The 18,406-nt window shown below is 38.6% G+C and overlaps 2 protein-coding genes across 2 annotated transcripts; one reads left to right on the top strand and one right to left on the bottom strand.

Moving 5' to 3' along the window:
- Positions 1-399: 399 nt before the first annotated feature.
- Positions 400-7,019, bottom strand: znf276 (zinc finger protein 276). The gene is made up of 12 exons (XM_062421308.1): positions 6,910-7,019; positions 5,986-6,287; positions 4,950-5,256; positions 4,769-4,815; positions 4,251-4,685; positions 3,152-3,233; positions 2,955-3,038; positions 2,568-2,678; positions 2,401-2,476; positions 1,458-1,575; positions 987-1,086; positions 400-670 (listed from the first exon to the last, which is right to left on the bottom strand). The coding sequence occupies exons 2-12, from the start codon at positions 6,227-6,229 to the stop codon at positions 400-402; spliced, it is 1,875 nt and encodes a 624-aa protein (XP_062277292.1). The 5' UTR covers positions 6,230-6,287; positions 6,910-7,019.
- Positions 7,020-16,571: 9,552 nt separating this feature from the next.
- On the top strand, positions 16,572-18,172 carry LOC133982372 (C-C motif chemokine 4-like). Its single transcript, XM_062421415.1, has 3 exons — positions 16,572-16,671; positions 17,505-17,628; positions 17,870-18,172. Exons 1-3 carry the CDS (start codon positions 16,608-16,610, stop codon positions 17,964-17,966), a joined length of 285 nt encoding a protein of 94 aa, XP_062277399.1. The 5' UTR covers positions 16,572-16,607; the 3' UTR covers positions 17,967-18,172.
- The last annotated feature ends 234 nt before the right edge of the window (positions 18,173-18,406 follow it).

Raw genomic sequence — 18,406 nt, 5'->3', positions numbered from 1 at the left:
TGCATTGCCATGGCCACAACCAAAACAGGTTGGCTGGATTAGCAGGTGATTGGCTAGAGTAGTATTTGTTCCCATTAACAGAGCCAATCCTCTATATGAACACCAGCACACACACAGTTTGGACAGCTAGCAGACTATGAGGAGATATTCACTGAATTTGACAAAAAGTGTGTTGGACAATCTTCCTCCAAAATCACTGACTCTACCTTGAAATACAACAGTTTATGACACATGAGTTGATCCATAATTTATGTGGTTCCCACTTAAAGACATGTTGGCAGAAAAGTCAGATAAATGTTGTCATTTATTACTGAAATTCCTCCACAGCTGTCAGAAATGGTCCTTTGTCCCACAGTTTTATGTACTACAGCAGCAGACTTGGACCTGGACTCCCTGTCGTCATCTGTCCTGGTCTTGCTGAACCACCTCCCCGGTCAGCGTGATGGTGTGCAGGTCAGAATAGAGCTGCTGCTGCTGGCTGCTGCTTCTCTGAACTTTGGCCTGAGTCAGCGGGTGGACCATGGACATGTGGACGTTGAGGTTGTGGGCCTTCTCGAAACGTTTGCCGCACATGAGGCACGCAAACTCCAGGTCTGCCTCTGCCTTGTGTTTGGTCATGTGGTATTTTAGCGACGCTCGCTGGCGACACTGGAAGCCGCACACCTCACACCTGCCGGGAGGGAAAACTGAAAATGTCATCAGGGTAACCTCAGATTTGTTAAGATGTGGGCATTAGGGTCTTAAAGTCATTACGGTCTTAAAGTCGTTTAAAAAACTCTCTCTTCAGTCTGTCAAATCCACAGAAGTTGAATACCAAATAAAGTGAGACTTTAAAATTGGAAAAAAGGCGTGTTTGTTCGGGAAATTTGTCCTCAATGAAGTTTGAATAAGTGCAGGGTCCGAAAAATGCCATATTGTCTAGTTGTAATATTTTCCCCCTAAGCTACAGAGGTTTGAAGGATGCACGTTACATCATCAGTACTCACTGCAGTGGTTTGGCCCCTGAATGTCTCATCTGGTGAACTGACAGATGTTTCCTCTGTTTGAAGGTTTGGCCACACTGGTCACAAATGTAGTTCCTCTCCTCTGGGAAAGAGTGGAATAAAATATTCAGTACAAGCTAGAATAAAAACTCAACACATCGAAGAAAGAAATAATGCTCTATTAAAAAATCCAAACTCATTCAGCCATTACAAGAAATCATGGAGTAGCTATCGTCCTCTCAGTCTTCTGCTTACAGTTGCTTACTTCAATATATCAAATCAATCCAAAGTGATTCTACTGTGTATGTTATTATCGCTCTTCTTATTGTTAACATGAAGGTCTAAAAATAGCTGTTTCCAAGCTGTGAAACAAAATAGTTTTCAGGGAAATGCGTAACACTTTTTGGAGAAGAAAAGTGAAAAATAAAGTTATTGTTAAGCATGTGGAAATGCCAGCCCAAAACAAACATGTACCTGTGTGGATGAGCTTGACGTGTCGCTGCAGGTAGCGGTCGATCATGAAAACCTTGTTGCAGCCTGGGTGAGGGCAGGGTCGCTGTTTCACCTCCTCGTGATGCTCTTTTATGTGCTTCTGAAGGAGCCATTAGGTAAGAAAAATTCATTTATACAGCAAAGCACACCACTGACTTTTCATTCATTTTCCCTCATTTACAAGGCTGAGTGAGTAATGTACAATAATTCAGCACTCTTAAGCACTGCTGCACAGACCTCTGCAGCTCACAATTTCACATTCTGCCATGAGTACTGAGAAGAACAACAATTGTCTAGTTCTAGTTCTGGGGTGAATTAAAAATGACAAGCAAAATAATTTTTTATACACCATATGAGATATCATTCTTATGTCATTTCACATTAGAATTGTAGTATATTTGGCTATCTTATAGGCCGGGCGCCAAGGCCGAATCGGGCAATCTGAGTGTCCAGGGACCCTTAAGCAGACGGGGCCCTCCATGATGGGAGAAAAAGTAATCTAATTTCAATATATTATTATTGTTTTGTTGGGTTTTTTTTTTTGCTCCACAGAAACACGACACAAGGGTCTATCCATTTTCTTATAATAATTCTGGTCACTGTAGGAAACCTTGTATGTCCAAAATGAAAGGAGTTACAAGGTTTCCACCCAATAGCAGTGTTATCCAATTGGACGAAAATGAAGTCTCATGATTGTATTATTTGTCAGTTTGACGGCTGGGCAAGTGATGATTGGTTAGCAGGCCACAATGCACTGTTTGAGAAAAGTGATCAACTAGCAGAAAATAAACAGGAAAGGAAAGGAAAAGGAATCAGCCGCAGTACCCAGGTGACCCCGGGGGTACTGCATTATTTAATATATACCAGTGCTGCTGCAATTGCAGAGTATCTAAAACTAACATAGTGTGTGAATGTGTATTCTGACCTTCAGTCCATCAGGGGCTCTATAAACGGCTGTACAGCCCTGATATGGACACTTGTAGATGTTGGGTAGCTCCTCTCTGTCAATCCAAACACAACCATTTGTTAATGCACATGTACACCAAACAATGGTAAAACAGCTGACTAAACACATTTTGATTTGAGGTGTACCCTTTAGGTTTGAACTTGTTCTTCCAGCCAGGTTTGGGTCCTGGTTTCTTTTTGATTTTCGGTTCCTCTGGGTTTTTCGGGCTTCTTCTTCTCTTGCTGGGGATGTTCACCCTGCCAGTTGTGAGAGGGGGGAAAGAGCTTACACTCAGTACTCTGTATATTTCTGGTCATTTTTTATGCCTTTGTTGGACAGTGACAGATTACAGATGACAGGAAACGAGAGGAGATAGAGGCACACTACAAATGTCCCGTGCAAGAATTGAACTGTGGATGTTGTAGTTAGAGACATGTGTCTTAACTAGCAGGCTCTATCAGAGTATTGTCAGTATATCTCTACTGGTTTAGAAGGAATTTAACACTTTGCTGAAGTGGAATGATTCTACTTACCTCTTGTCTGAGTATGGCTCAAACAACTCATCGTCTGACAGTCCTCCTTTTCTGCTCTCCTCTAACTCATCCTCTGAGATGACTCTGAACATACACATACGTTTTTCTCTGTTAAGCACTTTTATATCCCTTAGCTCTCAAAAATATCTTAACTTCATTTGAAAGTTGAACGAGAAAAAATGCTGAGTGTGGCTAACCGGTCAGACAGATCACTGTCAGCATTCCTGTCCTCCATCTGGGCCGGAGCAGGAGACAACGCCTCCTCATGGCCTGGAAAATCTAGTTGGGGAAAAAACACAACCGTGTCAGTCAACAACTCATACTGAATGCTAAGGCTGCACCGGGACAAGTGAACAGATACAGACAACATACAGTGTAAAAAGTGTAGAGTAGTAGAAAACAAATAACTCTGATGTCCTGCAACTGAATCTAAAAAAATGATCTTAAGAATGCTCCTAAACTTTGACTTATGACCACAACATTTATATGAGAGAAGATTACTAAATTTAAGTAACACCTCAAACATTAGGAGCTTCATTAAAGATTTGTTGCAGGAGTATCGAGCCTGTTCACTTGAAGGGCGACAGCGGGGGTTTAACTGGTAGATATAATCAATATAATCAATAAAAAAAACCCTGTCCTATGTGATGAGTGTATGTGCCTGGCACAGAAATCCCAACCAGACATGTCTGTCAGAAAGAAAGCCGCTTTCACCTCATATATATATGTTTATTTTTCCACAACTGACCACACGCTCCTTATTCTGTCTTAACCAAATATAAATTAAATTTATAATGAAATTATCTAAAACATTCTACTATTGATGGCTATTATCAAAGTCAAACTCTATGTAGAAAGACAGGGTTGGCAGCTGCAGCAACACAGGTCAACAAATGTCTAAGTACTGGTACAAAGACCAGGGTCTGTATTTATCAAACTGCTACAAGTGAAAATTTGGTATATAAAAGCTACTAATCAGATTTTGATTTTAGTAACTTATATACGTCAACATGTGATTGGTCATAATGAATAATACACTGGCTAAGTAATGTGTATAATTCAACATAGGGTAGTTTGAACATTTGACAGGATATAACACCACTTTGTCCTGCTTTTTCAGTGATTTCATATGTATTATATTACATTGCAGTGCTAAATTCACTACATTATATGATTTCTCTCATATGTTCCTTTTCAGCCCCAGTTTGGTTTCCTTTCCATTTTATCCTTATTTATATTTGTACACTATGAAGTTGATAAGATATATAACATTTCTTGACATGTAAACAATCTCACCTTCAGTGTTGCTGGTCCAGTCAGTTAGTGCTGAGCTATGAGTCTGTGGTTTCACTGTAGGTGCACTGTGCTTAGCCAGACCGACTGTACTTCCTGCTGGGGTCCTTGCATTCCCGCCGGGCTGCTCTTCTTCATCATCCTCCACCTCCTCGTCCTGCTCCTGTTCCTCCTCCTCAGACATCCCTCCATCACCGTTTCCACTCCCTAAGGCTCCAAAGTTCAACGTGTATGCTGGGTTGGTGGGGTTGCTGCTCTGGGTGTCCATGGTGTAGCTGTGGCCATCAACACAACCCCACACGGCCTTGACGGAACCCCAGCACCGACCCTCCAGCACCTCCTTCAGGTCAGGGCAGGATCGGCAGCCTTCTCCGTGGTGGTGAGCCCAGGATACCAGATTATGGAGGCACTTAGGGTCCGAGGTAAAGGACGGTGTCGCTGAAAGAAAAAAAAACACAATGTCTCAACAGACTGATGCAATCAATGACATCAAAACATGAGGAGGAAGTGATGGTATTTACTTGTTGATCCATGGTTTACTGATGATTCTGGACACTTTGCATTCTTCCTAAAAAGGAAACAAAAAAGCTGCTGATATTTGTATATTTTCTGCATGAATAGTTGACAATGCTGCAATATGTACACACTACTAGGCTGTTTTATTTGTAGAAGAACTACAGCTCTCCACCTTCTTGTACTCACCGGCTTTTAGAGTTCTCTTTCCCAACAGGAGGCAGGAGGTTGACTCTCTGCAGAAACCTCACCAGGATGCTGTGGCACTTGTAGAACTTGGTGTGACACTTCTTGCAGATATATTCTGATAACCGTGGGTCACGGTCCAACTGGACCCCGACCAGTCGCTGGAAGTCCGTGTGGAATAAAAGGGGCGAATCTGACTCGTCTTCAACAATAACTGTCGAATTCTGAGGCCATTTGTTGAAGGCATGCCGCAGGCTCCGTGGAGAAAACTTCCCATGGCAGAGCCTGCAGATAGCAGTAGACAGTCTACCTATTGAGACAGAAAAAACAACCCCAAAGCAAACCAGATCAGTTCTTTCTGAAGTGTCAGTCAGGAGCCAAAATAGGTAAACAAAGGCTGTTTCTGGTGGACTGCCAAAGGAGGGGATCTTGAGTGTAAATTGATCATCTTTGCCTAAATAAGTGGTTCCCAAAGTGAGGGACTGGACCTCTCAAGAGGTCCCAAAAGAAATTTGAAGGGTCACAAGATAATTTAAGTGATTAGACAGACAAACATTTCATTTTTCTCTACTTTTTGATTGTTTCTTAGAGAACACTGCATACTTGCAGCTCTAAAAAGCCTTCATATAAAACCATTTGAGAAAGAAAAGACTTACTTTAGGGCAAACACGTCCACACAAAACCAGAACTTGACAGGTTGAGTCATTTTTCGGGGTCACATTTTTCCAAACTCCATTAAATGATGTGTATATACTGACCTCCATTTAAAAATCTGGATTTTAACTCTTAATTAATCTTGTTTTTTTTATGTTGAACATGTGTATATAAAACATTTATTTCACAGTTAATAGACAATCTTCAACTAAATATACACTTGATCCAACTAGCAGCACTTTGTTAAACATAGTTCCACTGTTCAAAAAATGTTGAGGATACACAAATCCACTATAATCTGCCAGTTTTTGAATGTGATTTGATGTGACTTTCTCTCTATACATAAGAAGACACCAGAAATGAACACTGGTACCGAGCCACTCACCTGATGATTTCGCCTTGCTCTCTGTGTGTTTCTTTGTGTCTGTCACACTTAAGTCTGAGTTAGAGGTTGTGTGTGTTGCAGTGTTTTCATGGTAGAAACTGTCTGCAGTTACAGGGCCGGTCTTCCGAGGTCTCCCTCTGTTTCCAGGTGGCCTCTTCCCTTCATTGACGGTCACGCTCGTCTGTGTCCGGTTGGTCTTTCGTGAAGCCTCAGATGACTTTGGATGTCTGCTTTTTTTCTTCATAGTTTATTCCACACTTGGACCCTCAGCAGCTGATCGTGATGAAGGAGCCCTGCTGCCTCTGTTTTTATGAGAACAATTCATTTAACCCCATTTATTTTTATATATTAAACAATAATTTTAACAACTGAATTCCTAACTTTGTCTCATTATTTACATTGTTTTTACAATTACATCATCTAATTATGTATTTGTCTTTTCCACTTGCCACCAGTTTACCAGTTTGAAACACTGTTAATTACTTACTTACTCTATTACTTATTCATGTTATTACGCTGCAATAAGCTTGTTGCATGAATTCATATAAACTATCATTCGGTCTGACGACTTTTGCCATTTTCTCCACTTACTGCTGTTTTCCCCACACTAATAATGTTATATAACAACACAACATCTAGCCTACCCACATTCAACCGAATACATTATAAAACCCAAAGTCTAGTCAATGACATAAACGTAACATACTGTATATACATTCAGCATTAACGTCATTATTAGTGTTTACATTGCCTGTTTATTTCACACTGTAAACACACTGTCTGTGATACTGAAACCTTTAGTTAAGACACATTTCTGTCTGATACTGTTCATTTCAGTTAGCTATCGTTAGCCGGTTAGCTGAGCAGCCTGCTACGTTAGCTATTGTTCACGTAAAGGAGGCGCAGTCCTGTGGTATAACGTACCGTGAGTGGACGTAAACCCTAGCAACTGAAGTACATGTTATTCATAAAGATGAAGGATGGTATTCTTCAGCCAGGAAAACAGCCCTGTGCTTCTCTTACTCTGCTCCCAGTTGTAAACATTAGAGCCCGGAAGAGGAACTGCAACAAACGGCAGGAGGAAACACGATATAGCGCCATCTGCTGTTCATACACTGCAATGTGAGGACACTGTGTTTAAAGGATAGGTTCACCATCTATTACTTACAACAGCAGTCAGTTGTCCATATGCACAGTGAAAGAGGTTTTCCTCGCTGTAATCATTCCTCCAGTTCATACTCACAATTAAAAGATCCAAATCAAAATACATAGTGAAACTTACCAAAATTCCCTCTTTGGGTTTCCTTGGACAGTGTTTCCCTGTTGAGCTGTGTTGGAAGTATAGTAACAAAAAGAGGGACTTTGGCACTAAAAAGGCTGTAACCTTGAAAGATATATGTTTTGAAGCTTCATATTAGCTTATATCTATTGCTTATTAGCTATATCAACTTTTAAATACATGCAAGGGGGAATCTGACTTTACATTGTAAGTGCATTATGAAGGGATCTTCTAATGGTCAGTATGAATAGGAGGAATGATTACAGCAAGAAAAGCCTGTGTTAATGTTAATTTGTGAGTCCATCCTTTTGTGAAACGACCTAACTTTTGTAACTTTTCATGTAAATAAAAAGATTGAGTCTAAATGATTGAATGAATAGTAGCAGTAGACTAGTAGTTGTCCTAATGGTATCCCTAGGTTTACCATGGAAAATGTTTTTATTTTGACTTCATTCACATTAGTGGGTCTATAATATGACTACAACTGGATAGAATCTGGCCAGGCCATTTACCCTTCATGCTCACTAGCTAGTCCAAAAGGTTTTGGACATTACCCACATAATTCACATTCAACATTTAATCACAGAGAATGACAGAAATTATCCAAATTTCTGTCTTATGCCTCCTCAAACACACACACATTCACGTCTTCTGTTGTATGATAGTTTAAAGTGTTGAATGACTGCCAGTAACTCATATTTAGTCTTTGTATTTGTCTATTTAGTATTTCTAGTTGATTGATGGTTGCTAATTGAGTTCTGCCTCATCCGCTATGTCTGGTTATAGCCACCAGATGCCACTATTCATCCCTCAAGTTAATTCACCTTGTTAAATGGCTATTGTAGTAATACTTTTTTACTAGACCTGCAAGGATTAATTGATTAACTGATTAATTTCCAGTTGTAAAATTAATCGCCAACTATTTTGATAATCGATTAATCATTTTATATCATTTTAATCTCTTTTATTTTCTAAGGAAAAAATTCCAAGTTTAATGATTCCAACTTCTTAAATGTGAATCATTTCTGATTTCTTTCTTCATTATTCTATCATAGCAAAGTCAATAATTTTGGGCTGTGGGCAAAACACGGCATTTGGAGACATCACGTTTTCTTTGGGAAACAATGATCGACATTTTCTGACATTTTATGTGTTACAGAAATCTGTCAGTAAGTGCTGTCCTGACACAGTGAAGGCTATTCCAGGAAAGTGTGCAGGAAAACTCAGCTTGACCCAAGAGACGACAGCTGGCTGACATACTGATATATGAAAAATTACTTTACATTATGGATGAAATGGAAGTGTACACTCATATGTTATTGAATTATGATTATGTTAAACTGCCTCTATGGCCAAGAGCCCACTGTATGACTTTGTGCTGTCTGCTTCCTGTATGAACGTTTTCAGCAAATGTTATCAAAAGTGAAATTGTGGGATTGGGCCTTAAATCTTTACTTCTCACTAGCCAGAGGCAGAGAAAGAGAAGGAAACTCCCCAGCAAGGAAAGGTAGATAAAGATTCAGCCTTCAACTCTTAGTTCTAAGCAGAGACCAAAAGAAACTCCCTACAGATATTATGAATTAATTTTAAAAAATACCTATTTGGGTTGGCTGTATGTACAAATACCACTACTGAACTTCATATATTAGCTATTTCAGCCTTATAATAAGCCTAATAATTATAAACCTACCAATACTACTACTACTACTACTACTACTAATGATGATGATGATAATACATTTGTATTGGAAATAGTGGACATTTCATCATTTTTGCACGTGTCCAGACACAGTTTGCATCCATGTCTATGTCTATGGTGGGGCCAGCCAATGATGCAATGCTAAAAGCTCGTTGAGGATCGAGTGATTTTTTTAATGAATTGATGAATGATTATGATTGCAGTGTCAAAAGTATAATCATTAAATGCTAATGTCAGATTTATAATAGGTGTATGACAATAGATATACACTTTATTCATCTCCATAGGGGAAATTCATGTATCCAATAGCTCAAACAACACAAAACACACATACATAAATAATAAAAAATACAAAAACCCTAAAAGTTAATATACCACAAAAAAACCCTAAAAAGTTATAAAACTAAGCAAAAGCCATCAGGCTGTCTAATTCTTCAATAATTTACAGAAGAGCTAACAGACTAATTTAATTTCCCCTTGGGGATAAATAAAGTAATTTTGAATTTGAATTTGAATTAAAAGACTATTCAGAATTATTTCAGTGCCCTATCACTATCTTATGACGTTATCCTTGTAAAGTCTTATTGCTACAGGTACAAGGGGACTGCACATTGACTCTGCTACGGAGGATGGGTGGGTTGCAACTGCATGCATGGAATTTATCTAAATAGGTCAGGGTTTCATTGCTACATCTGGGTTTGTGCACATATGTGAAAACAACTGTGATAAGATCTCGTGAACATCATGGTGTCTCCATCACTTCACTCTGCACCACAGATTTACGTAAAGTGGGAACTGACTCATGATGAACTGGGGTCAGCCCTATGTTCCCACAGCTCTATGGTCCCACAGCCCGATGTTCCCACATTTCTAACTTTTTTTCAAAATTAGGCCCTATGTTCCCACAGCTCTATGTTCCCACATTTCTAACTTTCTTTTCAAAATTAGGCCCTATGTTCCCACAGGGTTAGAGTTAGGGTTATATTTTACAATTGCATCCATTACATTCACCCCCAAAATTTTTCCCACACTGGTCCGGGTCTATGGCACCCAGTGTCACACGTGAATCTTTTCGGCCCAAGTGGAAAACAAACCCCAGTGTCCAGCATGATAGTCAGGCATCAGCAGATTGGATAGAACTTCAACATTTAAATGTTTTAAATTTGTGAAATTTGAAAATTCGGCTCCATAAGTCCCCGGTTATGCCAATGCTCAAAGTGCCGTGCCGTATCAGATGGATTGGTCAACCCAATGAGGAGAAAAGCCTGGTCTACCTGATCTTGCGAGTGCAAAAAGACGGCCCAATCAGGACAGCGTTGTGCCCGCCCCAGTGCTTAATTATTGCTCATGAGGGACTTTCACTCGTAGCCTCACAGAGGTACCAGGACACCCCTCATGTCTGTGGGACAGAGGGCTGTGGGAACATAGGGCCTAAATTTGAATAATTTATTCGAAACGTGGGAACATAGGGCTGTGGGAACATAGAGCTGTGGGGACATAGGGTCTAAATTTAAATAATTTCTTAGAAACGTGGGAACATAGAGCTGTGGGAACATAGGTGCAGTGGGAACATAGACACGCTCCCCATAAACTAGTAATGCAGTGACATTTTTGGGAAAAATGTGAAATTTCTCCCTAGTTAGAGATCAATACCAATCTCAATGATGTCTAGTAAATATACAGTGATGCGCAAAAGTTTCAGGCACTTTAGATGTTTAGATGCTTATCACTAACACAATGCTATCGTAAAGTGTTTAATCAGTCCCAAGTACAGTGCATCTGGAAAGTATTCACACCCCTTCACTTTCCCCACATTTTGTTATGTAACAGCCTTATTCCAAAATTAATCAAATGTCCCCCCTAATCTGCACACTATACCCCATAATGACAAAGCGAAAGGTTTTTCCAGACATTTTTGCAAATTTATTAAAAAATAAAAAACTGAAATATTGCATGTACATAAGTATTCACACCCTTTACTCAGTACTGTTGAGGCACCCTTGGCAGCGATTACAGGCTCAAGCCTTCTTGGGTATGAAGCTACAAGCTTGGCACACCTGTATTTGGGGTATTTCTCCCATTTTTCTCTGCAGACCCTCTCAAGCTCTGTCAGGTTAGATGGGGAGCGTCGCTGGACAGCTATTTTCAGGTCTTTCCAGAGATGTTCAATCAGGTTCAAGTCTGGGCTCTGGCTGGGCCACTCAAGGACATTCACAGACTTGTCATGTAGCTACAGTACTCCTTCGTTGTATTGGCTGTGTGCTTAGGGTCGTTGCCCTGTTGGAAGGTAAACCTTCGCCCCAGTCTGAGGTAATGAGTGCTTTGGAGCAGGTTATCATCAAGGATCTCTCTGTACTTTGCTCCGTTCATCTTTCCCTCCATCCTGACTAGTCTCCCAGTTCCTGCCGCTGAAAAACATGTTTCACCGTAGGGATGGTATTAGCCAGGTGATGAGAGGTGCCTGGTTTCCCCCAGACATGACGCTTGGCATTCAGGCCAAAGAGTTCAATCTTGGTTTCATCAGACTAGAGAATCTTGTTTCTCATGGTCTGAGAGTCCTTTAGGTGCCTTCTGGCAAACTCCAAGCGGCATGTCATGTGTCATTATGGGGTATGTGTGTAGATTGATGAGAAATAAGGCTGTTACCTAAAAAACTAAATGTGGGGGAAGTGAAGGGGTATATGAATACTTTGAGGATGCACTGTATATTCTGCAGCAGGACAGTGAGCCCAAACATCCAGCTCTACAAATTCAAATCCCCTCCTCCTCCCCAAGACTAAACTCAGCACCATGGGTGATCAGGCCTTTTTTTCAGCTGCCCCTCGTCTGTGGGATGCCCTTCCTGAACAGCTGATGGCACCACAGACTATAGACTTTTAAAAAAGGACTTAAAACATTTCTTTTTAATAGAACTTTTGTCTTATTTTTATTTTCTGATGTTTTTTGTTTTGTTTGTCTTGTAGAACTTTTCATTTTGTTTTTCAAATGTAAAATGCTTTATAAATCAAATGTATTATGATTATGATTATTATTAGTATTGTTATCTTCATCAACAACAAGAACAAGGAGTCCTGCAGCAGATGGTTTGGCCCACACAGAGCCCTGATCTGAACATCATGGAGTCAGTCTGGGATTACATGAAGGGAAAGAAGCAGCTGAGACACACAAATCCACAGAAGAACTGTGGAAGAACCTGTCCGCCATCGCAGCCATTACACACTTACATTTATGACTCACAAAACATCCACATAAATGATGACTCAATTGCCCTTTAAGTCACTTGACTTTAAAAAAAAAATACAGTTGCCACTTTTCCAGAAGCTTTTAAGCTAGTCTACACTTTATCATACAGATAAAATAACATTATTGAAGTATATTTAATATATATTTAAATGTATACATATTCACTCAAGTACTGTATATAAGTAAAAATTTTAAACACAAGTACCACTCATTCATTTATTAATTTTCTATACTGCTTATCCTCTAGAGGGGACTAATACAACTTTAATATTTTCATTTTCCTCCTCTTCTAAAGGTTGAAATTTGTTGTACTGTATAAAGAAATTGGCTTATACATAAAGATTGTGTACCTTTTTCATGTCATTAGCCTTGCTTTGTGATATGGTATATTTTTTTATTTTTGAAAAGAAATGTACAAATACACAGCGCTGACAATTCACATAATTTGCAGCAAGTCTAAATTCTGTAATCAGCATGGAATGATCTGCAAACATTCTGCTGATGCTCCTGTTAGATTAACACAAGATGTTTTCTTGTGATAAGATCAGCAAGGTTTTTACATCACTCGCAAACTTGTACAGAACATGCCGAATCCAGTGTGAAATGCTGTAGATCTGACACATTCTGCAGTATTCTGTCTGACCACACAATACACTGATAACAAATTAACCTCTAGCTGTCCTGATAACATCATGTGGGTGAGGTGCAACTGCAGCTTTGTCTTCATTTCTCAGTAGTGGTCAACAAAAGCTGTCCTACTCTGGTACTGAAAGGGGGCGAGGGGATTTTACTGTACAATTTGTTTATTTGAAAAATTAATTTTGATCAAGCAACAATCACAAGAAACACTTTTCTGATAGGATGCTATCTGTAGTCTAGTTGTGTATGTAGCCAGTTGAAAAATGTAAAGAGGAAAGAAAGAAGAACTTCCTGAAAAGTCCTGGAAACTATATTCACTATGACATGAGCTCCCTGTAAATCGTGTAATAGTGGAAATTAAATGCAAAAGCTATAAAGCATAAAATACCGGGAAACATAATTGGTACAGTGTATTAATTACTTACAGATAACTCATTTGGGGAACATGTATTTTTCAAATACTGAGAATATGTTTCTCGCTTATTCTCCTGAAAATGCCTCTGTCAGACTAAAATTTTAATTATAAAAGACATTTCTCAGAGGCAGGAGGCCTTTTCAGACTATACTGTTGCCTTTTTAAAAAGAAATAACACATTCTTGTGCTCAGAGTTTTTCTTTAATCCACCTTGTTTAGGCTACCTTAGCTAATTGTGTGAGTGACTCAGCCAATTTAATGACTTAATGACTCTTCTCTTCTTCTTACTGTTACAATGTTATAGCGTTTACCATTAACCTGTAATTGTCATTAATAGTTAACTGAAGTAAATTTAAAAGAGCAAAAGTTATGTAGTTTCCAAAAAATTACATTTTGAATTAGCTAACTGGAAATGGATGAAAAGCAGAGATGACACTCAAGTCAAAATACAGCTTACATGTTAATCAAAGTTTTCATTCGTGACTATGACATTAATATATCTTGAAAGGTTTGCAACCAGCTAACCAGTAAGCTACAGGCGAGTATGAGTAGATTGAGCTCAGAAGGCTAATAGATAACTTAAGGTAGGCTTGAAATAAACTAGCTTGTACAAGGTGGAAGGCCCAAGTGTGTATAGCTTTTCTTAATGGTCACACTTGAAGGCAGGGTGAAAAGCCTGCCACCATCTTCTTCTTCTCAATCATCATCATCATCCCTGAATGTAAGGTTGCATTTCTTTTGAATTGGTCAACACGTGTGCCATCTCAAATCCTCTACTTCTACAGAGTGTACACAGAGTACTACACAAAAGTGTGTTAATGGAAGTATGTGATTTGAGAAAGAGCAATGGCCTTCTCTGGTTCTTTACTGCAGCTCAATCAAATACATGTATATCCTTGTTTGGTCTTCATTTTAAATGCATTTTACTATTATCGAAAAAGGAAATAGGAATTTTTTCAAAACAGTATCGGGAACTGCTGTGAGTAAGGTTTGCTCAGTGCTTGATTTTTAATCGTGCTTTCAAAATGTATGACTGATTGCAGTGCGAGTTGGGTTGTGCTGTGTTGTTTTTAGGTGGCCAAAACTACTTGTTAAAAAGGCAGTGTGATAAGCCATGTTTGGGAACAGGGCCAGTCAACAGCTAAGTGTATGGCCAATCTTGGTAATTTGTAGTTCCTATAGTCATCCACATCCTGTAAGCTTTTATTTTGACAGTGCTTTTTTGTTTTGGATCTTTTATTTTGAAGGCTTTCTTAGCGAAACAGGAAGTGGACGCAACTGTCGTCTTAAAGGGATAGTTCGGGTTTTTTTAGATGAAGTTTGGAACGAGATGCGTCCGCTTCTGAGCGGGCTTGCTCGTGGCTGCCATGCGTAATCTGCGTTCGTTTGATGCCCCGGCCACACATCTCAACACAGATACCGTGACGTGTGCGCGAGATGCAATATTGACATGACCGCTAGAGAGAGTTGTGTTTGTTTTGTTTTGTGTTAGTTATGGTTATTTGTGAACTTGTATTTGCGTTTAGTTTAGTTTTTTCATCAATTTGACTGGGAGAATTTAGTAGCAGTAAGGCTATTGTAGCCACCTTGCTAACTGAATTGCAGTTATACAGTCTATGCAGACATAGACTGTATATAAGAAAGCTCTGGGGTCACCAGAAATTTGGGATGTCAAAATGGGGTCACGACCCAAAAAAGGTTGGGAACCACTGCTGTAAGCTATGGCATCACAAAGAACAAGTACCTGCATACAAATTCAAATTACAAATAAATATACAATACGCTAATTTCAACATACATATCAGATACAATACAGGTTGTAAGGAAACTGATGGGTTGCAACTGCATGCATGGAAATGATCTAAATAGGTCAGGGTTTCATTGCTACATCTGGGTTTGTGCACATATGTGAAAACAACTGTGATAAGATCTCATGAACATCATGGCGTCTCCATCACTTCACTCTGCACCACAGATTTGCATAATAACAATTTTGGAAAAAATGTGAAATTGTTCCCTAGTTAGAGAACAAAACCAATCTCAACGATGTCTAGAAAAATGTACAGTACTGTGCAAAAATGTCAGGCACTTTAGATGTTTAGATGCTTATCACTAATGCAGGACTCCTTTTGTCAACAAGGATTCCTGCAGCAGATGGTTTGGCCCCCACAGAGCCCTGATCTGAACATCATGGAGTCAGTCTGGGATTACATGAAGGGAAAGAAGCAGCTGAGACACACAAATCCACAGAAGAACTGTGGAAGAACCTGTCCACCATCGCAGCCATCACACACTAACATTTATGACTCACAAAACATCCACATAAATGATGACTCAATTGCCCTTTAAGTCACTTGACTTAAAAAAAAATATACAGTTGCCAATTTTCCAGAAGCGTTTAAGCTAGTCTACACTTTATCATACAGATAACATAACATTATTGAAGTATATTTAATATATATTTAATGTATGCATATTCACTCAAGTACTGTATATTAGTACAATGTTGAAGCACAAGTACCACTCATTCATTTATTAATTTTCTATACTGCTTATCCTCTAGAGGGAACTAATACAATTTTAATATTTTCCTTTTCTCCCTCTTCCAAAGGTTCAAATTTATTGTCTCAAATCCTGTACTTCTACAGAGTGTACACAGAGTAACTACACAGAGGTGTGCTAATGGACGTATGTGATTTGATGTAATTTTGCTATTATCAAAAAATCTAAAAGGAAGTAGGACTTTTTTTCACAGCAGTATCAGCACCTGCTGCGTCATGTGATAATGTCTGCTGTGAGTATGGGTTGTTCAGTCCTTGATTTTTATCGTCCTTGTGGTTGGGTGTCCCTCACACTTCCTGTCACCCTGTAATAATAATCAGTTTTCTTAGAATTGTTATGTAGGGGAGAGCAGGGTTGGTAGTAACACTTTTTACTTCCCTTTGAATTCCTCATAAACCACTGAATAGATTCCCTTTTAACTTGTAATGGAAGGTAGGAATAGAGTGTTCTTACTTTCCTTCAGCTGATTCTGTTAAAAAAGATATGGACTGTCAAAGATGTTTTGTGCACTTGTGATAACCATCCCCATTGTGAGGTTGGTAGTCACACACTGGAATTGGTTGTCCCTTTGTTGTTTTAATAGACAAAAAATAAAAAATGTAGAAAATCTTACAACACATCTCCTGCACCAAGAGAACATAAACAGGAAAAATAATTTCAACATCGCCCTCTAGGGACCATATGAATATGACAACCAACCCTCCATATAAGCACAAGATTGCAGATAAGAACTGCAGTCATCAGAGCAAATCACTCCAGACAGTGAGATCTACCTTGAAGTCACCATGAAAACTCTCATCTTTACAGTGGGACTGCTGCTGCTGCTCACTGTTTACTGCACCGCCATGCGTAAGTCTGTCTACTTTCTTAAAGGACAGATTTGACATTAAAAGTTGAATTTCTAGATGAAGCAATTTCTAGTCGTTTAAAAAAAATCATTTTAGTACTTCCTGCAAAAGATTTAAATCAAGGGTGATTGACATGTTTGACTCTGCACAAATTATTACTGTACAAACTGGCAGCTGTTTCTACATAGTTTGGATATGAAGTCAGGGTCATAGGTCATGAGTCCAATTATCTCTGCGTACACCAACATCCTCCGACCTTTTAAAAAAAACCTGTACTTTAGCATACTATCAAATCCAGATTTCAAGAATAAAATCATAATATTTTGAGAGAAACACTATAATGTTACAAAAAATTCAGTTATAATTGGGATTTAAAAAGCTGTAATATTGTGAGAGTAAATCTTAAATTAAGCAGAAAAAAGTGATATTATAAAAATGAAGTCATAATATTGTATATAAGAAGAAAGTCATCATATTGAAAGAATAAGGAAGCAACTGACATTTTTTTCCTCAAAATATTGCTGATTTTGTTGTATGTATGTTTTGTAGTAAATTAGGACTTAATTCAAGAAATCTCAGACTTTTTTGTGTACCCTAATAATCCACCGTAGTATATAATATGACAAAAGTCTGAAATATGTAGCTAATATATTGTGCATATTTATATAATATTTAAACAGTTCCATCAATTAAATTTAAAGAGAAACATTTATAAATTGTAATTAAACTATGACTTAGAGCTTCCAATTGACACAGCTCTCATGTTTTTTGACTGAGGCCAGTGAATGACTATGTAGCACTAAATGACCCCCTCCCCCTTTTTTCCCATTGCAGCTCATGGAGTGAATGAAATAACACCTGAACCGTGTTGCTTTAAATTCTTTCCGGGAGCAATACCGCGGCAGGAAATTATCTCCATCGTCAAGACTGATACAAGATGTCACAAAAAGGCATTTGTGTAAGTCTCTGCTTCACTCTGACACTTGTTTATGTCCCCAGTTTAGCAGATTGATTCTTTCCAGAGTATAATGGTCATATTATCCAGTTCCTGTTTGAGCAAAACCAGGGGGTATGCAGAAAATAAGTAAATGTATCATAAATAGTATCACATTAAATCCTTTGTTAGCTGCAAAATCTTTGAATATGATGCCATATCAGATTTTCCAGTTCCAACTCTGACATTCCTGATTCTTCTGCAGGGTCAGTGCTGCCAATGGAAAGGACATCTGCGTGAGCCAGAATGTGCGCTGGGCAAAGGCAGCTTTCAATAGACAGCTAGTCAGCAAAGCTGAATGAGCAAACATCTCTGACCAATCAACTTCCAGCCATGATAGAGATCTGTCTGACTTCAGCAATCTATATTTCACATCTTCAACATATTTTTTCCCAAACAGCTTTGCATTGTGTAATTTTTATGCAACTATGGTGTTAACCACTTTATGATTAATCATGTGGACCCTTGTTCTTAATCATTTCATAAGATTCATTCATATATGCAATACTGGAAGAAAAATAAATAAGTATGATATAAAGTTCTGTGTCAAACTTGTCATATATATTCCTGATATTTATATAGTCCTGATATTTAAAAAAAAAAAAAAAAAAAAGAAAAGAAGAAGAAGCTAATTTTCCTACAGTCGATCTTTATAGAATAATCTTTGTGGAAGAGAGTTTGTTTACACATTCATCTGCTGTAAATGGAAAGTTTCTCTGAGCTCACTGCTGAAAATTCAGTT

The sequence above is a fragment of the Scomber scombrus genome, chromosome 6 (assembly GCF_963691925.1).
Source record: "Scomber scombrus chromosome 6, fScoSco1.1, whole genome shotgun sequence".
NCBI lineage: Eukaryota > Metazoa > Chordata > Actinopteri > Scombriformes > Scombridae > Scomber > Scomber scombrus.
The sequence above is the reverse complement of the archived record's forward strand: the minus strand, read 5'-3'. Positions and strand labels throughout refer to the sequence as shown.

Excerpts from the sequence above, each read along its gene's own strand:
- LOC133982372 (XM_062421415.1), top strand. The coding sequence starts at position 16,608 with ATGAAAACTCTCATCTTTACAGTGGGACTGCTGCTGCTGCTCACTGTT. Across the intron at positions 16,672-17,504 it reads TGTTTACTGCACCGCCATGC|CTCATGGAGTGAATGAAATA; the intron begins GTAAGTCTGTCT and ends TTCCCATTGCAG. Across the intron at positions 17,629-17,869 it reads TGTCACAAAAAGGCATTTGT|GGTCAGTGCTGCCAATGGAA; the intron begins GTAAGTCTCTGC and ends ATTCTTCTGCAG.
- znf276 (XM_062421308.1), bottom strand. The coding sequence starts at position 6,229 with ATGAAGAAAAAAAGCAGACATCCAAAGTCATCTGAGGCTTCACGAAAG. Across the intron at positions 2,679-2,954 it reads GAGCCATACTCAGACAAGAG|GGTGAACATCCCCAGCAAGA; the intron begins GTAAGTAGAATC and ends CACAACTGGCAG. Across the intron at positions 2,477-2,567 it reads AACAAGTTCAAACCTAAAGG|AGAGGAGCTACCCAACATCT; the intron begins GTACACCTCAAA and ends TTGGATTGACAG.